Source organism: Glycine max, chromosome 9, assembly GCF_000004515.6.
Source record: "Glycine max cultivar Williams 82 chromosome 9, Glycine_max_v4.0, whole genome shotgun sequence".
Taxonomy (NCBI): Eukaryota; Viridiplantae; Streptophyta; class Magnoliopsida; order Fabales; family Fabaceae; genus Glycine; species Glycine max.
In genome coordinates this window covers 45,942,193-45,963,005 of record NC_038245.2, presented here as the reverse complement: position 1 = coordinate 45,963,005, position 20,813 = coordinate 45,942,193, and the positions used below count along the sequence as shown (strand labels likewise).

At 35.0% G+C, this 20,813-nt stretch overlaps 3 protein-coding genes across 5 annotated transcripts; 2 read left to right on the top strand and 1 right to left on the bottom strand.

Moving 5' to 3' along the window:
- Window positions 1-1,438: 1,438 nt before the first annotated feature.
- On the bottom strand, window positions 1,439-4,491 carry LOC100777895 (uncharacterized). The gene is made up of 2 exons (NM_001254225.3): window positions 4,008-4,491; window positions 1,439-2,171 (listed from the first exon to the last, which is right to left on the bottom strand). The coding sequence occupies exons 1-2, from the start codon at window positions 4,381-4,383 to the stop codon at window positions 2,026-2,028; spliced, it is 522 nt and encodes a 173-aa protein (NP_001241154.1). The 5' UTR covers window positions 4,384-4,491; the 3' UTR covers window positions 1,439-2,025.
- Window positions 4,492-5,049: 558 nt separating this feature from the next.
- LOC100500453 (putative signal recognition particle, SRP9/SRP14 subunit) lies at window positions 5,050-9,046 on the top strand. Its single transcript, NM_001251405.2, has 4 exons — window positions 5,050-5,122; window positions 5,449-5,542; window positions 5,625-5,734; window positions 8,627-9,046. The coding sequence occupies exons 1-4, from the start codon at window positions 5,120-5,122 to the stop codon at window positions 8,780-8,782; spliced, it is 363 nt and encodes a 120-aa protein (NP_001238334.2). The 5' UTR covers window positions 5,050-5,119; the 3' UTR covers window positions 8,783-9,046.
- A 1,276-nt stretch (window positions 9,047-10,322) lies between these two features.
- LOC100817975 (probable serine/threonine protein kinase IRE) lies at window positions 10,323-20,155 on the top strand. Of its 3 annotated transcripts, none has more exons than XM_003533472.5 (17): window positions 10,323-10,896; window positions 11,030-11,097; window positions 11,305-11,481; window positions 11,586-12,950; window positions 13,131-13,303; window positions 13,517-13,766; window positions 14,019-14,111; window positions 14,198-14,338; window positions 14,459-14,551; window positions 15,031-15,232; window positions 15,380-15,465; window positions 17,357-17,445; window positions 18,102-18,153; window positions 18,240-18,296; window positions 18,382-18,540; window positions 18,899-18,979; window positions 19,765-20,155. In XM_003533472.5, exons 1-17 carry the CDS (start codon window positions 10,512-10,514, stop codon window positions 19,831-19,833), a joined length of 3,540 nt encoding a protein of 1,179 aa, XP_003533520.1. In that variant the 5' UTR covers window positions 10,323-10,511; the 3' UTR covers window positions 19,834-20,155. The 3 variants fall into 3 exon arrangements, 2 of the variants coding, with proteins under 2 accessions (XP_003533520.1, XP_006587713.1); XM_006587650.4 differs by having other exon boundaries at window positions 18,896-18,979; XR_416109.4 differs by lacking the exons at window positions 18,102-18,153; window positions 18,240-18,296; window positions 18,382-18,540; window positions 18,899-18,979; window positions 19,765-20,155 and having other exon boundaries at window positions 15,031-15,259; window positions 17,357-17,413.
- The last annotated feature ends 658 nt before the right edge of the window (window positions 20,156-20,813 follow it).

Sequence of the window (20,813 nt, the reverse complement as noted above, 5' to 3'; positions counted from 1 at the left end):
TTTCTTTTTTCAACAAGGATTCTCAGCAATTCTTTTAATTAAATTATCATCATTTTAAAAGGAAAAATTCACGATGAATCTTATAGGAAAAAGGAGAACAAATGATAATAGAAGAAAATGGTAATGTGAATCGTAAGAAATAAAACTCGATCATGCATTTACAATTCATATTTTGCAGTTTAATCAGCTCAATTGATTCGAGAAAACTGATCATTCTTTCAACTAGTAACTATTTTTTAAACAAATGAATTACCCCTCCATTCCTCCTTTTTCTTTTTTTTTTTCTTTTCTTATTGATATTTTTCTACTGTTCAAGAATTATCTACAGAGTAGTACTACATCCTATAAGAAACAAGTTATAATGTAAAATATACTATTACTTATTTCTTATAAGCAGGGTAGTTTTATGATAACATATGAAAAAAGTTAATAACATGTGGATATAGAAAACACAAAGACGATGTAATTAAAAAAGAGTACAATACAAACAACATGATCCATATCCAAAACGAGGAATACTCATATGATGAGGACCATACGAATCTTCCTTTGCTAGTTTAACTATCAGCCGCACGAAAGTGCTTGCATGGGATGGGAGTGTAATGCTCTGGCAATATGTCGTTTATCAATTATCCTCCCTATGGCTATACTTCGTTGCACAGGTACCTATTATGTATTGTATTTGTACATCTTTAATGCAACTAGTTTTACAAAAAACAAGGAGAGCGAGAAATTGAAAAATTGATAGTAACTTGCAACAACAAGTGAGAAGAATTTTAGGCCTAAGCCAATTTTCACTGCCTTGGCTTGTTGGCAACATAGATCCATAAGAATCATAACAAAGGATGCAGTATCAATGACGGTAAAGACAAGTAATTCAACATATTAAGAAACCAAAAGTTAAAATCGAAACGATAGAACCAATTGGACTTGATTTATAAAAGATCATTAAAGTAAAACACGTGTTATGGTGTTCGTCACAAAGTATCAAGGTTCAAGATTTAGAGAAGATCGAAGGAGGAGAATAGGGAGAATCAATGAGTTAAGATAAAAAAAGTCTCTTTGTATTGATCTCTATATATGCTAAAATGGGTTTTGTTAGTTACATTCAGTTGGTACTCTCATATTTATATTAGTTGCTAACGGGGCATCTCATGCCACGTGTGTAGTCCTTATTCGTGTTGGAAATCCTATTCTTCTGGTTAAGTCGACAGAATACTGTCATAATGGTTTCATTCCTTAACTCCTTAAGCCAACTTTATTTAAGTTACCGACTTAGGATGATTCTTTTATGTAATTATGTTGTTGATATTTATTCCGGAACAACATTCATGCATAAAGTCAAAAGTTGGAACTGGAATTTTTGATCGCAAGACGAAATAATGTGCAAGAAATTATTAGTGTATAAAGGATAAGATGAGGCTCAGTACTTAACCATATTTTATCTTGTGTTTGCGTTATAGTGGAAAGAGGAAGACTCAAAGTTCACAAGCATACCACCAAACCTCTTCGTTTCTCTTTTATTTTAGTATAAGCTGTCAGAACAAAGGCCCATTTTCTTTCGGGTTCAACGCTAAGGGTCCAGTTTAACTGGATGGAGAAGTTCAAGGTCCAGTATATATGACTGTAACTACCAAGGTCCAAAACAAACCAACTTTTTAAGGACAAATTCCAATAACCAGGGGGAAAATTGATGTAAAGCACGATGTACTAGTGTTTTACGAGGAAACCTACATGAGAAATGTTCAAATTCAAATATCACCAAGGTAGAGTAAGATTCATAGCTAAAAGGACACTTAATTACAAGGAATCTCTATTACTTGGCCATATAATGCCAAGTTGTGTTGTCATCAGGGATCCAATAGAAATGGTTCTTAAAGGGGTTTTCCAGAGTTCACATAGCTTTCTTGTCATCTTTCATTCCGATATCAAGGGGGAATAGAATGAAACTGAAGCCAGAGTATGATTGCAGTCACTGCCACTTGTACGTAGAGCATCAGGTTTTTTTATATTATACCTGTGACATTATTTCTGCTCTGTGATTTTTTCATTCTGCAAATACTTAAACACTCCATATGCAACTGCTCCGGCAACAAACAAGAAAACTGTAGGGGTAAAGGATGGATAGAGAAACTTGACAAAAAACTGGTCCCATTGTTCTGGTAGGAAGCCTGCAAGTAGTAATTAAAAAGTCAGTCACAATATTTCAGATGTTAAGAGACACAAATTTCCAACTACAAAAAATGACAGCTCCCTATATTCTATCGTATTAGATAAAGTATGTTATAGAAAGAAGTTTGCAACATTGCATTTTAAATTACAAATCATGGTTCACACTTTCAGTTGACAAAAGCCTTGGGCATCTTGGTCATGGGAATTTATCAATTTTGAGTTGCATGATCTGAGTGTTTTAGAATGGATATAGGGAGTGGTCAATCATGTGAAACAAGTAGTAAAGAAATAAGACCAGGATTTGTAAACTTGTGGAGTGTGTGCGGATTTGATGTAGTGGGGCATCTCTGGTACGTGCATTATTTTTAGCAGTGAACAGATTGAAACCTATTGGCCTCCATAATGAGATGATGCCCAGGGTACAGGTTGCATGCTTTGCCTCATGCTAAGCAGCACAATACGAATTTTTGGGTGCTCTAATACGAATCATTGTCATGAACTGTGATCTTAGCTTTTATAAGCTCAAGTTTACCACTTACCATTGGATTTGCACCTTGCTTAGGGCTGTCAAGTAATCTATCCATTTCAAGGCCTGAGATGTCTTGAGATTACATTTTATCCCAAAGCTTAACAAGCCGCATATTGGATCAGAATTCTTGAACCTCTCTAGAAGTAGAAAGCTTCTTCTCACGGCTAGGTTGGATCATTCGAGGAGACAACTACGATTATCCTTATTTTGCACGGCAGTGATTTTAATGCTGTGGAATTTCCTAATGAAAAGTTTGTAGTAAGTGACAGGGAAGGGAACTAGTACTACTGCTGCTATGAGAGGGTGCCTGTATGTATAAATTGGTGCTCAAATTTCCCCTTATGGAATCCAAAGTGTTTGTAAACTAAGAGTGCATTTAAATATAAAATTTTAACTGAGGAAAATAATTTATCAGAGAATTTAAATTTTTTTAATCTAAAATTCATTGTTTAGATGTTTTTATGAAGAACTTAAACTTTTGGAATTTTAAAACAAAATTTTAAACAACTAAAAATGTGAAATTTTAGTTTCCTTCTAAAATATGAGAAATTGAAATTCTCTTATTGATAGAAGAACCTTCCAACAAGTTGAGTATTTCTTTTATAACTTTCATCCTCTCTTCCACCTGAAATTTTTCGAAATCCCGTACTTGAACTCGCGACTCTTCCATCACGCCGATGATCCTCCTCTTCAAGAAATACCGTCTGAACTCGCGGAACGTTGATCGGGTGTGAGCATAGGGGACACGTAGAACTGCACCCGCCAATCATGGGAATAGTTGTCATTGTCTATCACGCGGTGGAGGTACTCACCGGCATGGAGGACTTGGGCCATGCCTTGTGCCGTTGAATGAATGCTGTGGTCGGGTATGATGGTGTAGGCTGTCATGTTCTGGGTTCTCCTACGACTCCCTACATCAATATTTTTTTCTTTGGAAGCACATTAATCCTATCTTCTATTCTCTTTACATTCATTTTCTTTCAATCTCACAATTTTAATTTTTTTTATTCAAATACAAAATTTTGAAAATAAAAGAATTTGAATTAAAGGATTTGAATAGAATTTAAAATTTATCAAAATTTTAAATTTTTTCATCCGAACACACTAAGTAAATCGCTTTAAACATTTTGGGAGCTTGAAACTACTGGTACTGGTGTTAGTTTCTAAAAACTAAGGTTAGTAAATAGTAATAAAGAGTGAATAATTGAAAATGATATTAAACATGCACAAGAGGTTATAGCTAAGAAAGTTAATGAGAGTGAATTAAATTGAAAGGATAAGAAAGAGAGAGACGTAGGTAGCGTACCGGATGCAGCAAGAGCAATGCCCTCAACGAGAATGACAACGCCGAAACCGAGCCAGGCAAGAAGAAAAGCGCTTTCATTTTTGTTCTCTTCCTTGGCCTTACCCACTTGTTGTTCAGAAACAAATGCAGGTTTTTCAAGCGGGCTTCGCCGAATTATGGACGCCCTTTCTCTTTGCGCCTTCTTTTTCTTTTTACTGCTCACAGGCACAGCAGCAGTGTCCGATGATCCAAACCCCACCCCGGTTTTTGAGGGACCAGAATCATCTGAAGAAGCCTTTTCTGATTTGATATTGATTCTCAAGAACAATCTGCCTTGGGTTTGCCCGGGAGACAAGTGTTGAACCCAACAAGAGAGGAATTGAGTTTGCAGCAGCATTTTCACTCTCACTTTCTTCTTCCGTAACAGAGTTATTGCTCACACCTCAAACGTGGCTCCAGCTTCACCACATCCTTTGTTTCTGATAATGTTATATAGTCACATCCCCTCTTTTCTTCTACTTTGCAATTTTACACATACATAAAGTAATGGCTCTATAATATAATACAATACCATTATTTATTATTTAATAAAACAACTCCTAATATAGTAGTATATACAATAATTAAAAAAAATTAACTCATATAAAATTTTTAAAGTCCTCGTGTTTTGAGTTCGAGACTCTTTATTCTAGAAACATGAGTTTTAGTAACATATTTTTTAATAGGTTCTTAAGATTTCTTCATATACATTTTTTTTATTAGTTAAAATATATTAAAAATTACAAAATCATAAGAAAGACTTATTGAATAAGATCTATAATTTTGTGATTTTCAATAAATTTCAATTAATGAAAGAAAATATGTTCAAAAGAATATGTTAGAGACTTTCACCGATAATTAATGTGCCATCCATGAATTTTGAAGGGGGAAGGGTAGGCTAGGAATAAAAAAGAACATGGGGACGTATGAATAACAAAGGGTAGTGCAAATAGCAATTTATTTTGGGCTTTGGGCTCTCAGTTCAGTTCAACAGTTAACTCGTTATCAATTGTTAATTTCTCGTGGCTTTTCTTTTCCCCTTCAACTCAACCTAAACGACGAACACTGCGTTTTCAGTTTCAGCACCCAAAACTATGGTAATCTCTTCTCTTAATTATTTTTCCCTACTTTTTCTGCGTTCTTCCATTCCCTTGCTCCTCCGCGTTTTTTAAATGTAGATTAGATCGTTGCGGGGAATAATAATCTACCCTTTAATAATTCACACTAGTAATTCCAAAATTCACCATCTAGTTACGTAAATTTCCTCAGGACAATCGTAATGTCATTTCCCTAGTTTAATTTTTAATAGTTTGGACTGGGATTCAGCTTATGTTATCGTGATCTAAAAAAATTTGTGAGTAGAGGAATGGATGTTTTTGAACGATTCTGACACCAACTGCTTGCTGTTTTCCGATTTGATTAGGTTCTTCTACAGCTAGATCCGTTTCTCAATGAGCTCACCAGCATGTTTGAGCGCAGCACTAAGCTTGGCTCTGTTTGGGTTACTCTTAAACGATGTGGGTCTTGATGTTGTCTTCTTTGTTAGTTTTGTGTTTAATATGTCTGGAAACTGATTCTTGCTTGTATGCCTCTTTTTAGCATCTTTGAAATCTAAGGTGCAGAGGAATAAATTGGCCGCTGCCGGTGAAGCAATTGAGTTTAGATGCCTTATACGTGCAACTGATGGGAAAAAGACAATTTCTACTTCGGTATGTATCTATAAAATACATATATTTTGAGCTTGCTATTTTCAAGTTAGGTTTTAATTGTCGATGCGTTGTCTTTTACAAGTATACATATATCAGAGATTATCTTCTGATTAATTGAGAATTATGTTCCTACTCTGTTCCGACATGCAATTTTTCTATTCTATTTGTGATGGTTAAGAGCTCTTGATTAGGATAGGCTAATTTCAGCAAAGGGGAATAAGTGAAAAGGAGAGAATTAAAGACATGCTACTTGGGTTTAGACATTTGAATTTTTTCTTCCCCATATTCTTTGTGTGACCTTATTACCGTTGTAAGTTAGGACAAAGCTTATATGTAGTATAGTACTGTAGGTGTTTTATGCGCTATTCTCCAATAAAAATTCGTGTTACATCTCTAGGTAACATGTGCAATAAAAGGTTGATGATAAAGATCATCAGCATTGGTTATCAAGGTGAAACTCCAATATTGATCGAAGCATGGCACTAAAGGAACCTAAGATGTTGCACTTATTCTCTTATAAGTCACCTTGTCTAATATTATAAATCTATGGGGTAAGCCGAGAGCTTGGTTGGGTAGGTGACTGGAATTTGATATCTTTGCTGTCATTGGAGGGGAAAGTGGCTGGAGTTCTATGACTTCTATCATTATGCAGAATATAATGCTGATACTGCATTTCATCACTTGATTTGTGGTCTGTTGGGTGAGTATGATTGCTGATATGTGAATTGGAAAAAATGGAATGTGTAGCTGTTGTATGCTAAGTGCCAATTTGGTGGGACTGGAGAGAACAAACAAGGAATGACTCATCAATGTTTTAGGAAGTGAACTAGCAGTGTACATGACACTGATTACCAGTAAATAGTATGATGAAGGTTGGGATGTCACTAAATCCAGAATATTGTTTCAACACTGTGGTGCTGGCTTTGAGAATCTGGCATGGGGAATTGCTACTGGTGGAGAGAAGGTGATTTTTGGATAGTGGGGAGCTTTTTTTGAGTGGTCAGGGATCAAAGGCCTATTTACTGTTGGCAGCACAGTTTGATGCTGAAGTATTATGCAGAAAAGGATGGGACATACTGTTGCAGGGAGGGATAGTTTATTTTACTTATTATAAAATCTTGCAAGTTGGGTTCTGATATGGGAATTTCAGTTAGTATTGTGATTTAGTTCTTCATTTTGATGGTAGAGTATACTTAGTTAGGATTAAGGTCCGTTGAACCATTGTGCAATGTAAGTCAATATGTATGTTGATGGGGGGTACCTATTGTATCGAGAGAAATGAAATTTATACGGTTTTGCTATGGGGCTGTTTTCCAAACTTTAAAAACAGGATAGCTAGGTAAAATTGGGGTGTTTTTAAAATCTTTTATGTTTGGTAGTTAAGGATATTTGAAAACCCAGTTCTTATTCCATTGCATTTAATGTGAAAATGAGCTCAAATGTTTCATCCAAAATTTGGCCTTAAAGTAATCAATGTATAGAAATATAAGTCCCTTATTTCTGTCCTCTATTCTTTTTTTTTTTTTTTTTATATTATTTCTAAAAGAGGGCGAGCCCTGGTGCAGCGGTAAAGTTGTGCCTTGGTGACTTGTTGGTCATGGGTTCGAATCCGGAAACAGCCTCTTTGCATATGCAAGGGTAAGGCTGCGTACAATATCCCTCCCCCATACCTTCGCATAGCGAAGAGCCTCTGGGTAATGGGGTACGAAGTTTTATATTATTTCTAAAAATTCCAAACAGATTCACCAAGATTGACTAAACATAAACAGTATTGTTAAATTGTTTCAAAAACATGCTGTAGACAGGATTTCATTAAAACCAAATCTAATGTATATGTTTTTATGAAACTGGTATTAACTTAAATATTGTTTTAGATATGTCAAGCCCCTCCTATCAATCTTTTCTGTATCAGTTCTAATTTTTAATAAAGGTTGTCTGATCTCTTTTATTATTGGATTGAACAGTACAGTTGGAGATTTTTTTATTTGGGGGTTGGGGGTTTTCTCAGTTGTGAAACTAGTTTAATTGATGCGTGGAAAATTTTGCAGTTTGCTCAGGTTGTAGAATGTGTTGTCCTAATTTCTGCCAGATTTCTTACTGTTAAATCTTTATGTTGTTTGTGCTACACTCTCAATTATTCCCGGTACTTGAATGAATTTTCCTGTCTGCTCCAGCTGATTTCCCTCATGGTTTAGGCCAAAATAAATAATTATTTGACATGTGATTAAGGGAGTTCATTAATGCAAGTTTTCAGATATATCAATTAAGGACACGTTGCTCTGTAAAACAGCAGTGACTGAGTATCATTTTTCATACACTATCAGGAATACTAATTTATACCCAATGGATATAGCTCATTTGGCAATACACGCTGAGTTTGTGGGAGAGGACTTGAGTTTGATCGCCGCAGAATACAGTCTTGGGGAGGAGTGAAGAGCTTTAATTGTTACTAAGTCCCGAACTGAAGATTAGTCTCATAACCGGTCCTTTGGACCGAAGCTTGTGGGGATATCTCGGGGTCCCATTGGGGGCTAAAGACCCTAATTATGGTGGTTGAACAAAAAAAAAGGAATACTAATTTATAGTATTTCATTATACATCAAGGCATGAAATGAAAGGCAATAAAAGGATAACCTGCCAACTCTAGTTCATATACATTTAGCTGTGTCAATGCCTTCTGAGTTATGATATTATATATATGACGATTGGATGTGGATTAATAATTTAACATGGGAACTATGTCTAAATGATGAATTTTTGTTAGTGTAACTTCTGTAGAATTTTTTTGCAGTGAATATCATCTGAGTTCTTGGAGACTTTTTTGGCTGTCTTTGCTTCATATAAGTTATTACTGCTTCTAATGTTTTATATTACTGGGTTTTCATTGGAAAGGTTGGACCGAAGGATCACCAGCGCTTTCAAGCTTCTTATGCAACTATCTTAAAGGCACATATGACTGCTCTAAAGAAGAGAGAAAGGAAAGACAAGAAGAAGCCTGCAGAGGCAGATAAAAGAGAAGGGAGTTCAAAGAGACTGAAGAAGTCTTAAAATAATCTGCCTTGTGCGCCTGACGTTCTGCGCAAACTTTGTTTCCTGCTGACTCTGTTTATGTTTCCCCCAGTTTTTTTTTTTCATTAGTAAAGTGATCAATGAAGGTGAAGGGGAAAAGAAGTGAAGGGAAAAGGGAAAAAGAAGAGAAAGGATAATTGAATAATTTTTGCATTTTAATCTTTAGAAAATATTCATTGAAGTGGCAATTTGTGAAAATTTTCTCAGTTCCCCAGTTGGTTATAAAATGAATCTTTCAGGATATATTTCTTTTCCCCAATTCATTTATTGCATGGTTAAGCTCATTCTGAGTTCATATTCTGACCGCAAAATTCTTGCTGAACCATTGGGTTTCTTGCTTCAGGTGTTTTGCTATTGTTCATTGCTAAAATAGAATGGCTACTCTGATTAACATAATTTTTTTATTATAATAGAGTTACTTTGTTTGACTGCAAGAATAGAGTTACTTGTGCAATCTATTTTCACATGTTCCCGAATAAATATTACAGTAGCATCAGGGCTCTTGCTCTTGCTTCTTCTATTGTCTATCACCCAATGAAGTAGTTACATTAAAGTCATTAACATTGACAAGTCTAAATAAGGCAGTGCATGACCCAACTTGACCGATTCAGTTTGGGATAACCCAGAAATTAAAAGAGGGGAGGAGTTTATATGTTTTTACAAAGGCCATGATATTGGCAGAAATCCAAGTGCCAAAGTTAAAACTCTAATGGGGGATGCAAATTTGGGGAACAAATGAAATGTAAGTTTATACATGCAAAAAGTTGAACTTCAGAGCTGTGACTTTAATGTTGGCCGGGAAGCAAATTGCTAATTCATATGATGAGAAAAAAAAGAAAAAGAAGAGAGCTTATGTATATCCAATTAATTTCATTGTCATGACATTGTCTAGGCTGTCCTATCCTTCGTGTTTGATTGTGATTTGATAATTTTGTTTACCAAGTTGCCACTTTCTGGAGCCTCTCCGTGGCTGCTAACGTAGTGGAAGAAAGTATAAACACATTAAAATAATAATTGATATATTTGTGTCAAACACGTATCGATATTAGATGCTTTCAATATTTTTCTGTATTTTATAATTTTGCTTTTAAAATTTATATGCTAATTCCAATAAAAATGTCACAATAGTTAGATGAATCATAAGTTATAACATTTTATTATATTTATATTATGATTTTTTTAAAATAAATATAAAAAATTGCATTTAAATTTAAATTTTTTTTATTTTTTATACAGTTATTATTATAGTGATATTGTGTATTATAATTTAAAATACATGTTGGTTAGATTATTCATTATTTCATTTTTCACATACGAACTAGTACCCAATAACTTAATTAATGCTTTGGCCAAGAGCCAAATTTAATGTATATATGTGATGGAGATTTTGGATCCGACTCACCCTCTCTCTTGAATGTGGAGAGTTTTAATTAATTAATTAATTAATAATCTAGTGTGTTGGAACGGTTAAGGGAGTTGGAGCATAGACACGTAATATTGGATAGACTTAGTTCGCGGGAAGCACGTTGACATAAATCTCTTCATTCTTTAACGAACTAACTAAGCCTTCCTTCCTTTCCCGCTTCGCTTTGCTGTCTCCTTCTTCTCGCTCCGCTTCCCGTGAAATTCTCATCACTCTCTCGCACTCACACGATTCATCTTTTCTTTATTCAAATCTCTCTCTCTCACCGCACACACTCACAATGCCATGTCGTCCACCACTCCTCCGCTGAATCCCGACCAATGCGATCCTGCGCCGGGGTCACCGTCATCGCCCTCCGGCAAAGGTAAGCTCCAGAAGATTCCACCGATTCCGATTCGACGGAGAAAGGTATCATCATCATCATCAGCAGCAGCAGCAGCAACAACAACACACGCAGGCAATGGCGATGAAGAGCAAGAGGAAGATTCTTCTTCCATCTTGCTCGCCTCGTCTCTTGGGCTCAATCACATTCGAACGCGTTCTTCGTCTTCTCCTCTTCGCTATTCCTCCTCCCTTGGCGCACCTTCCTTCTTGACACAGGATGCTGTCACTATTAATGATGTCAGACTTAGATCCAAATCTAATAATTCCCATCCAAGAAAAGACCTAGGTCCGCATTCCTCCACTTTTAATTACGTTTTCTAATGTCAAATCAATTATTCTTATATCTCGCTTCAATTTTATTTTCATTTCCTATTCGGAACCTAACGTGCTAGCACTTGCTAATATCCTTTTTCTTTCAGGGGGAAAAACTCATTTGGGTCAATCCAAATCGATGAGACCTCATTCGCAACTCATTCCCGTGTTAGAGGTGAGGTCATGTATCATCATCATCATCATCATCATCATCATCATCATCATCATCATCATCATCATCATCATCATCATCATTATTATTATTGTAGTATAATATTTACTGAATTAATATTTTTTTTATTTAATTATTATTTCCTTTTCGTGATCAACAATAGTTGGAGAAATGTAGGTAGCTCAGCTTCATTGCATGTGTTTTGCACAGGGTCATCATGCAGCTTTCACCAAAGAAATGCAATCCCCACGTTTTCAGGAAATCCTGCGACTTACCAGTGGACGCAAAAAGAGAAACCCTGATATTAAAAGCTTTTCCCATGAACTCAACTCCAAAGGAGTTAAACCATTTCCAATCTGGAAACATCGTGCCTTTGGTCACATGGAGGTATTCTTACTGTAACTCATTCAACTTTCCTGTCACTGTTCTTTGATTTTAAAAATACATAGATTTCTCCAACACTTCTTTTCCCCCAAAATCAAATATTGCAGGAAGTTATGGCGGCAATCAGAGCTAAGTTTGAAAAATTAAAGGAAGAAGTTGATTCTGACTTGGGTGGTTTTGCTGGAGATTTGGTGGGCATTCTTGAAAAGAATTTACTGTCTGATCGTGAATGGAAAGAGAGGTTGGAGGATCTGTTGGTTGTTACTCAACAATGCGCAAAGATGACTCCTACCCAGTTTTGGATCAAATGTGAATCTATTGTTCAAAACCTAGATGACAAACGTCAAGAATTACCAGTGGGGATACTCAAGCAAGCTCATACACGCCTACTGTTTATTCTCACTCGTTGCACTCGCCTAGTGCAATTCCAGAAGGAAAGCGGATATGAACAAGATCACATTCTGAGTCTTCACCAATTCAGCGATCTTGGGGTCTATCCTGAGCAAATTCTGAAGGCTGCACAGCAGAAATCCAGTATTCCACCTGCTGGACATGAGATGCCTGAGAAACAGTTAAAAATATCACATGGTAAAGAGAAAGACAAACCAATAACAGAACAAAGTCAAGCTGATCAACAGGTAAGTGTTGCGATTGACAATGGGGAGGTTTCTACAGCCAAAAGTATTGAATCAACTCCTGGAAGCTATAGAATGTCTTCTTGGAGAAAGCTTCCATCTGCTGCTGACAAAAGGCGAAAAGGTCAAGATGCTGTAGATTTCCCATCCAAAGGTGAACTGGATCACTTGCTAGTCAAAGATGAAAATTCTGAAAATTTGGATACTTTGTCATGTCATCCTGAACATTTACAATCATCATCAAGAGCGCAGAAGGTTTCTTGGGGATTGTGGGGAGACCAGCAAAATCTTACATACGAGGATTCAATGATATGCAGGATTTGTGAGGTTGAAATACCAATTGTACATGTGGAGGAGCATTCTAGAATATGCACAATTGCTGATAGATGTGATTTGAAAGGCTTAACTGTAAATGAACGGCTTGAAAGAGTTTCTGAAACCATTGAAAAAATACTGGAATCCTGGACACCAAAAAGCACACCAAAAAGCACTGATACTCCTGGAGAAAGCTTCGAGCTTGCTGCAGTGTCAACATCAAGTGTGCATGAGGAGTTCAATGATTTATCTCTAGAGAGAAATAACCTGACTTGTAGATGCTCTGAAGACATGCTTGACTCTACTGCGGAGCATGACAATACTTTTGTCATGGAGGATCTGAACCTTTCACCCGAAATATCATGTGAAGTACACATCTGTTTAAAACCTGATCATGGAACAAAGGTATCTTCTGCTGGAAGCTTGACACCGAGATCACCATTGGTAACACCACGAACCACACAGATAGAAATCTTACTAGGAGGACGAAGAACACTATCTGAACTTGAAAGTGGTGACCAGGTATACACTTACCAGTAGTTGTTATTCTTCATGTAGATTATTCACACAAAAAAATATTACATTAGATCAAAACATATTATCAACACGTATACAGTATAATCTATGTACTTCTTCCGTTATATTTTCTTCAGATTTATTGTTTTGAATTTTTATATTGATAACTGGACTGTCAAATGACAGATAAGCAAGCTAGTTGAAATAGCCCGTGCTGTTGCAAATGTGAACAACTGTGACTACAGTGCTCTGGAGTATATGCTTGATCGCTTAGAAGACCTGAAATACTCTATTCAAGACAGAAAAGTGGATGCACTTATTGTGGAGACTTTTGGACGACGAATAGAGAAACTTTTGCAGTGAGCACCTGTAACTTTTCTGTTGTGCTCTAGTACAGCCACTTATTTTTTTGTGATTTCAAAAGTTTCTATAAGATTTTGTTAGCATCTCTATATAACCACTGTTATTGACAATAAACTGAAAATACACTGTCTTTTCCCTTTTTTTCTGATTTATTTTCTTGTATTGGCATAATGTGAAACTTACCTTGAATCTGCAACTTCATTTTGCAGGGAGAAATATATATCTCTCTGTGGGCAGATAGAAGAAGAAAAGGTGGATTCATCAATTGGTATGGCTGATGAAGAGAGTTCAGTGGAAGATGATACAGTCCGTAGCCTTCGTGCTAGCCCTATTAATGCTTGTTCCAAGGACCGAACCTCTATTGAAGACTTTGAAATAATAAAACCAATAAGTAGGGGTGCATTTGGACGAGTTTTTCTTACCCGAAAAAGAGCAACTGGTGATTTATTTGCTATAAAGGTCAGCTTCCTTACCAAACAAAACAATTTCTTTGCAGAAAGTTAAAAAGAGGTTGAGATAAAAAGATTTCATGAATTCTGCTGTTAAAATGTACTTAGTAACAGCATGGATACTTAAGTTGTAAAACTGTATGAGCATTCTTTTGTCCAGAACTGCCAAGTGGCTATTGATGGCTATAGAAACCACTCAAAAGTCTTGCCAAATTAACTGAGTAATTAGAATGGGTTTTTACCATTTTTTGATATTTTGTAGGTTCTCAAAAAGGCAGATATGATCCGTAAAAATGCAGTTCAAAGCATTTTGGCAGAGCGAGACATCCTTATATCGGTTCGAAACCCTTTTGTGGTAAGCAGACTTGCCATGTACTGTCAATTTGTGAAGTTGTTGCATATTGATACACTAGTCTAATTTTCATGTACTCTGATGAACAGGTCCGATTTTTCTACTCTTTCACATGTAGGGAAAATCTTTATCTAGTTATGGAGTATTTGAATGGTGGAGATCTTTATTCTATGTTGAGAAATCTAGGTTGCTTAGATGAAGATATGGCTCGTGTATATATTGCTGAAGTTGTAAGCATATTAGCCTCCGTGTTTAGTTAGTTCTTCACCTGGATATTTTGTAAGTTATCACTACAATTTTGTTTATGTTCTTTATCCCTTTTCCCCCCTTTCTTCTTGGTCATTCCACAGGTTCTTGCATTGGAGTATTTGCATTCCTTAAATGTGATTCACAGAGACTTGAAGCCAGATAACTTACTGATTGGTCAAGATGGTCATATTAAGGTCAGCATTATGGATTCAAATCACCTGTCCTCTTCCTTATTCCTCCAATTGAAAAAGGACACCTCAACACAATTTTTTTCTATTCCAAATGACAACATTCTCTCTTGGTTGTTGATTTTTTTTACCCATTTCTATGGAATGGAGTCTCTTTATTTTCCCTTCATATTGCATTTTTACTTGAAAACAAAACTTCAAAGAATCATTTTATTAAGCTTTTAATGATGTTAACAAATTAGTTTATGAATTTGGTATTTATGTATACATGATTTGGGGCTGGAACACCTGCCTTTTAACTTTTAGTTCTTCCCGAACTTTTATGTTTTAATTTCTATGAATGGCCTGGATTATTAGGATTAAGAATGGACATGGCTTAAATCTTAAAAGCTAACTCGTTTCTACTAATTGTCATAAATCTTCATACAATATTCCAATGAAAATATTATTTATCACTTCTAAATGTTTAATCCCTGTTATTACAGTTGACAGATTTTGGGCTCTCTAAGGTTGGTCTTATCAACAGCACAGATGATTTATCAGCGCCATCTTTTTCCAATAATGATTTCCTAGGAGACGATGAACCAAAACCTCGACATTCTTCAAAAAGGGAAGAGCGTCAAAAACAATCAGTAGTTGGCACCCCGGATTATTTGGCACCTGAAATACTTCTTGGCATGGGACATGGTTTGCAGTTTATCCGCTGATTAAACAGTACATCTTATACGAAAAATGCTTTTACTTAATAGTTTATTTGTATAAATAATTTATTTATTTTGCTTTCAAAACTCTTTGTATGATTTACATTCTTATGCATGCTTGCTCTCCTTGTAGCTGCAACAGCAGATTGGTGGTCCGTGGGTGTCATACTTTATGAGCTTCTTGTGGGTATTCCACCATTTAATGCAGAACATCCACAGGTAGGTCCTTGTGATGACAGCCTTCTCTTGGCTTCTCGTTTCCTTCTGCAGTTGAAATCGTATTTAAAATACTTCTAGGTTCAAAGTGGAGCAGAGACCATAGCCTAACTACTATGTCTATCTCATCTTTAATATAAAGCTGTGTTTATATGGTGGAGGGTTATCCCACACATGACATCCCATTTCCCATTCCCCCTTATTTCTAATAGAACAACCTTTTGATTAGGGTATTGCTAATGCTTTTGATTAGGGTATTGCTAATGGATGTTAACTTGTTAGCAAGTGTATTAATTTGTTACAAGTAGTAATGTTAAAACAAAAATTCGAGTGTCGAATCCACATGAACTTTGTTTGTACTTGAATTTATATATATCCAATTTGTAAGCAAGAGACAGGAAAAATTGTAATAGCAAGAAGAAGAAAGAATTAGAAAATAAAAGACAAGTAAAATAATAACAAGATTAAATGCAAATGATAACTTCATAATTTAAATATGTTAGAACATAATATGCTTAACCACTCTTGATGCAATATTAATATGTTTCTCTATTTAATCTTATTCAAATTTTCACCCACATCTATTAAGATACTCAACCCTAATCCCTTTACAAAGATAAAATAATAAATTGCATGAAGTTTGGAAATATATGCAAGACAAAACAAGATCATTCTATTCTTGGCAATGAATTGTTTAGATGCCCTTTCCCATTTCTTTAAAAATTAAACACTTCCCAATGCCTAATCTCTAAACAGATGCATCAGACCACACAATAACAATAAAATATATGAAAGAAATAATAAAAATTGGTATTGCATTAAATAGAAATAATTTATATTTTCTTAAAGAACAAAATGTTTGTTATGCTTAATATCTTTAATTTGGTCTGTATTTGTATTCATTTCGTCCTTTTTCAAGTAGTTTTTTCTCGACAAAATTGTCCGAAGCCTACACTTTTTTGAATCCAATTCTGGATATTATGCTAGTAATAGCCTTACTCTTTTTTCTTTTAAGAAAATATTACATTACAAGGACCTTTGGCTGCTAGGTTCCCAACAATGGGGGTTTAGTCTCTCATTGTCATGAGAGACTTTATACTTTAAGAGCTAATGTGGATGGAAAAAGAGGGATGAATAAAGGAAGATGGGAGAATGATTAGAGAGAGAGAGGGTTTCCCCTATATGAGAGATGCTCAAGGAATTTTGGATGTATTCAATAGAGAACTTTGAATCTTGATGTGTTTTTCTCCTTTATTTTCTACTCCTTTTATAAGTCCAATAAAATCCACGTGAATTTGCGCTAAGTGTGCCCCTCTAGGCTTAGCAGAGCGATCACGCGCTGAGCGCGACATTGTCTGGGCTTAGTAAGGCGTTCACGCGCTTAGCGCGAAATTTCGTGCTAATCGCACCTTTGGGCTTCTTCATGGGCTTTCTTCACGCTAAGCTTGAACTTGACTACTAAGCGAGGATGTCTGCTGAGCCTGACTTATGCACTAAGTGAACTGTTCCTTCTTCAATTTTTTCTTTAAGTTTTTGCATCAATCTTCCTCCAAAACACTTGTAATTTACTTTATTTGAATCTTGTTGGTCAAAATTTTACATGATATTAAATTCATTATTATTTTATTAAAACCAATAGTAAAGTAAAAGAATTCTAATCATTCTTAACCAAAATTGACTATCATTTAAACCTAAATTTCGCAGTTATCAATAAACATCCTTATTAGCCTTTTTGCTCAATGCTCTTTGTATGGTTATGTTTTTGTGGATTTTAATTTCATTACATGTATCCCTTGGATTTATTAGAATTTAAAGAGGTCAATGATTTTTTTTTTAAATATTTGGAAATGTAGATGAATATTTGAACACTTTCTCATGGGTGTTTGTTTTGCAGCAAATTTTTGATAACATAATTAACAGAGACATACAATGGCCCAAGATTCCTGAGGAGATCAGCTTTGAAGCATATGATTTGATAAATAAGTAAGCATTATCTAAGTAGATGTGCATTTTAATAAGACAATACAATGAAACTACAAAAGTAATATGAAGTTGTGAACATTCTATTCGTATTTACCTCATTAAATCCCAACCCTGGGCATCAAAATCCTAGTGAAAAATGATTTGTAGTGAATTTTTTGTTAATACAGAAAGGCTGGTGCTGCTGGTGTACACTCTGAAAATTATGAACATAGTAAACATTGTGTACATTAATTGTTTTTGGGCGATTAGCATGTCCACTGTGAAAATAGTTTGTGTGATCAATTTTTTGGCTATGCTATGCAAAGTTTCTTTAAAGCTAATCAATGCAATCAAGCTTAAAAATGGAAATTTTCCCTTGCATGAAACTTGCACCTGGACCAAATGGTGTAAAACACCAATTATAAATCAGGATATGTGGCAGGAAGTAATGGCTTTCAAAATTAACATAATCTGGCAGGGCAAGCTAGATCAATTTGAGTGAACATGCTATTAATGAACAGGATATACAGTTTTTTCTAGTGTTCTTCACTTTTATGATACCTCCAAATGATTTTATGTGAATTACACAATTAGTTGGTAAAACTCGTCCTCTATTAACTCAAGAATATTATGATTCCTTTCATGTTGGTCATGGCTGACAGCGTATTCTCTTTTAGATTATTGAATGAAAATCCAGTCCAAAGATTAGGTGCAACAGGAGCTACAGAAGTAAGTTATTTATTGGTTAGTATTTACAAGTTGCAAATTATGATATTACATAAAAGGCAACGATAAATATACTTTTTTTCTGGCAGGTTAAACGCCACGCTTTCTTCAAGGATATTAATTGGGATACCCTTGCAAGACAGAAGGTTCATTTTAATTTTATTAGAGCTTTGATATGTTTGTGCCATATCTTTTGTTTAGTCACTTGGGATTTACCCTGATTTTCTGCAGGCTATGTTCATTCCAACGGCTGAAGCTCTCGATACAAGTTATTTTATGAGCCGGTACATTTGGAATCCCGAGGATGAACATTGTCTTGGAGGTAGTGATTTTGATGAGATTACTGAAACATGCAGCAGTGGTTCAGGCAGCGATTTATTAGAAGAAGATGTAAGAATAATTTATAGTTTCCGGCACCCATGCGCTATACCTTAGCCTTTTAGGTCATTTGGTGTTATACTACTTACATCCAAGTATTACTTGATTTTAAGTAGATGACATGTTTCCATTTGTTTGAACGTAAAATATGAATTTTCATTGCATTCATTTACGCTGAATGGAAGATTACATATGAAAGAATCAGTTAGCCTGTAAGCCACAAGTCTGTCCATATCAATTGTTATTTGCTTCCTTTTAAATTAAATTTGTAATTTGGCGTGAAACAGCAGTTTTATCTGTTACTATTTTTCTAGCAGCCTTGTTTGACCATGTTTTTTCTGACTATACATACTTTGTACTTGTTAAGCAGGGTGATGAATGTGGTAGTTTAGCAGAGTTCAGTGGTCCACCTCTTGAAGTGCAGTACTCATTTAGTAATTTCTCATTTAAGGTAATACTTGCCATGGCTGATATTCTCTTTCGTCCGTATAATTTGGTCATGTTAAGTAAACATCATTCCATTTGCTGTATCAAGAAGTATCTGATTACTTCTACAATACACTACAATTAAAATGGATGAATACTTTATAATATGTCCGCTATTAATTTTTTGTATGTACTCAGAGGTTTATAATTATGTCGTAAGTTAAAATTTATATTTGTATCATTGATTTTGACATAACGATCAACATGCGAATACAGAATTCCGTGGAAATGATAATATGATATGTTAATTAATACACTCTTATTTTATAATGTGTTGTAGAGTTGGTCCACTTAGTTATCCTAAATTGTTCCTGCTTATTGTGTGAAGAAAAAATGCCTCTTCTATCTATTTTCGTTCCGCCTTTCCTTTAGAGTTAGTTACTTATCTTCAATTTGTTATTGCTGAAAATTAAGGTTTTTCTTATTAAAAAAGAAATAAAAGGCTTTACCAGTGGATATTTGTTTAGATTGTAAGGGAAAAGGAGGTTGTTCCTCATTTGCTTTCTTGAGTTCAAGTTTGCTGGGAGGTCGGGGGAAGTGAAAAGGCTCATGAATTGGCTAAAGGTTAAGCATTGAAACCTGGCCCAAAGAAGACATGTAATTGAATACAAAAAAGAAAAGACAAAAAAGAACACATATAACCCTTCCCCTAAAGTTAAACATTACTTTTGGTCAAATTACATATAAAGATAATTTTGTACTTTTCCATGTGGATTAAAGAAAATTCTTTTTTTGCTTGTTTTCTTACAGAACTTGTCTCAGCTGGCTTCTATCAATTATGATCTGGTGATTAAGAGCTCCAAGGAATCAACTCAATGACTCCAACCCATATATTTCATGACGTTGCTAAAGCGGATTATAAGTTTCTCCAAGGGCAATGCTCTAATAGATGGATTTCCAGAGTAAAAAAGTATTGGCATGTTCAATAGTAACTCTACTATTGTGTACTCTTTACTACTGTATTGAAATCATTTTAGATGCAACGTGATGTGGTTCGCTAGCTGTTTTTTTTGTTACCTTTCAGTTTAGAATGTCAATTATTTATTCATTCTAGGATTTGATAGATAGTGACTACTATAAGTAGTAATGTTCTATCGTTGCTCACAGTAAATAGTAGTAGTATTATATTCATACACTCATATTTTTTTCATCTCAATTTTCACTCAATTTTCTTTTTAAGTCTCACTTCTTTTTTCATCACATCACTTAGTCTATAATAATAATTAATTTCTCATGGTGTATCACAGTCTAATATAAAATATGTAGTTAAGATTAATTTGGATAATTTAAAATAAATTATTCCAAAATAATGAAAGCATATATAAATAACAGTTGCAACAAGTAGTTTCAAACCCGAAGATATTGACAGAATTAAGTTAATTTGCTAAATAGAAATAAGAACATATTGGAGGATGCCTTTGTGCTTCTAACAAGGGGAATAAACGGGGTTAATCAATTTGGGATCAATGTTGGTCTACCTAGCCCTGAAGAAGCAATAATCTCTACGTATTAGAGTGGATTCAGGCGTTTTCCTGGTTATTATGAGGGTTAAATTTACAAGGAAAAAGGTCCGTTTTATTTTTTTGCTAAGTAAGAATTTTATTCGAAACAAAAAAAAAAAATCTTAAGTTATTGTATTGATTGAGCAAAGTTTTCATATTGAAAAGGGCAACAAGAAGTACATGAAACGTGGGAGATGGTGGTGAGGACATGTTCAACACAAAGCACGTCCTTCCCGCACAGGGAGGGGAGGTGGGTATAATTATTTTTTTAAAAGAAAAGAAAAATAGTACAAGTCA

What these genes read in the sequence shown, in the direction of transcription:
- LOC100777895 (NM_001254225.3), bottom strand. Translation starts at nt 4,383, where the DNA reads ATGCTGCTGCAAACTCAATTCCTCTCTTGTTGGGTTCAACACTTGTCT. An exon ending in CATTGCTCTTGCTGCATCCG is followed by an intron (nt 2,172 to 4,007) that starts GTACGCTACCTA and finishes TACTACTTGCAG; the next exon opens with GCTTCCTACCAGAACAATGG.
- LOC100500453 (NM_001251405.2), top strand. An exon ending in TTGGGTTACTCTTAAACGAT is followed by an intron (nt 5,543 to 5,624) that starts GTGGGTCTTGAT and finishes GCCTCTTTTTAG; the next exon opens with CATCTTTGAAATCTAAGGTG. An exon ending in AAAAGACAATTTCTACTTCG is followed by an intron (nt 5,735 to 8,626) that starts GTATGTATCTAT and finishes TTCATTGGAAAG; the next exon opens with GTTGGACCGAAGGATCACCA.
- LOC100817975 (XM_006587650.4), top strand. Translation starts at nt 10,512, where the DNA reads ATGTCGTCCACCACTCCTCCGCTGAATCCCGACCAATGCGATCCTGCG. An exon ending in TTAATGCAGAACATCCACAG is followed by an intron (nt 15,466 to 17,356) that starts GTAGGTCCTTGT and finishes TTTGTTTTGCAG; the next exon opens with CAAATTTTTGATAACATAAT. An exon ending in GCGATTTATTAGAAGAAGAT is followed by an intron (nt 18,541 to 18,895) that starts GTAAGAATAATT and finishes GTACTTGTTAAG; the next exon opens with CAGGGTGATGAATGTGGTAG.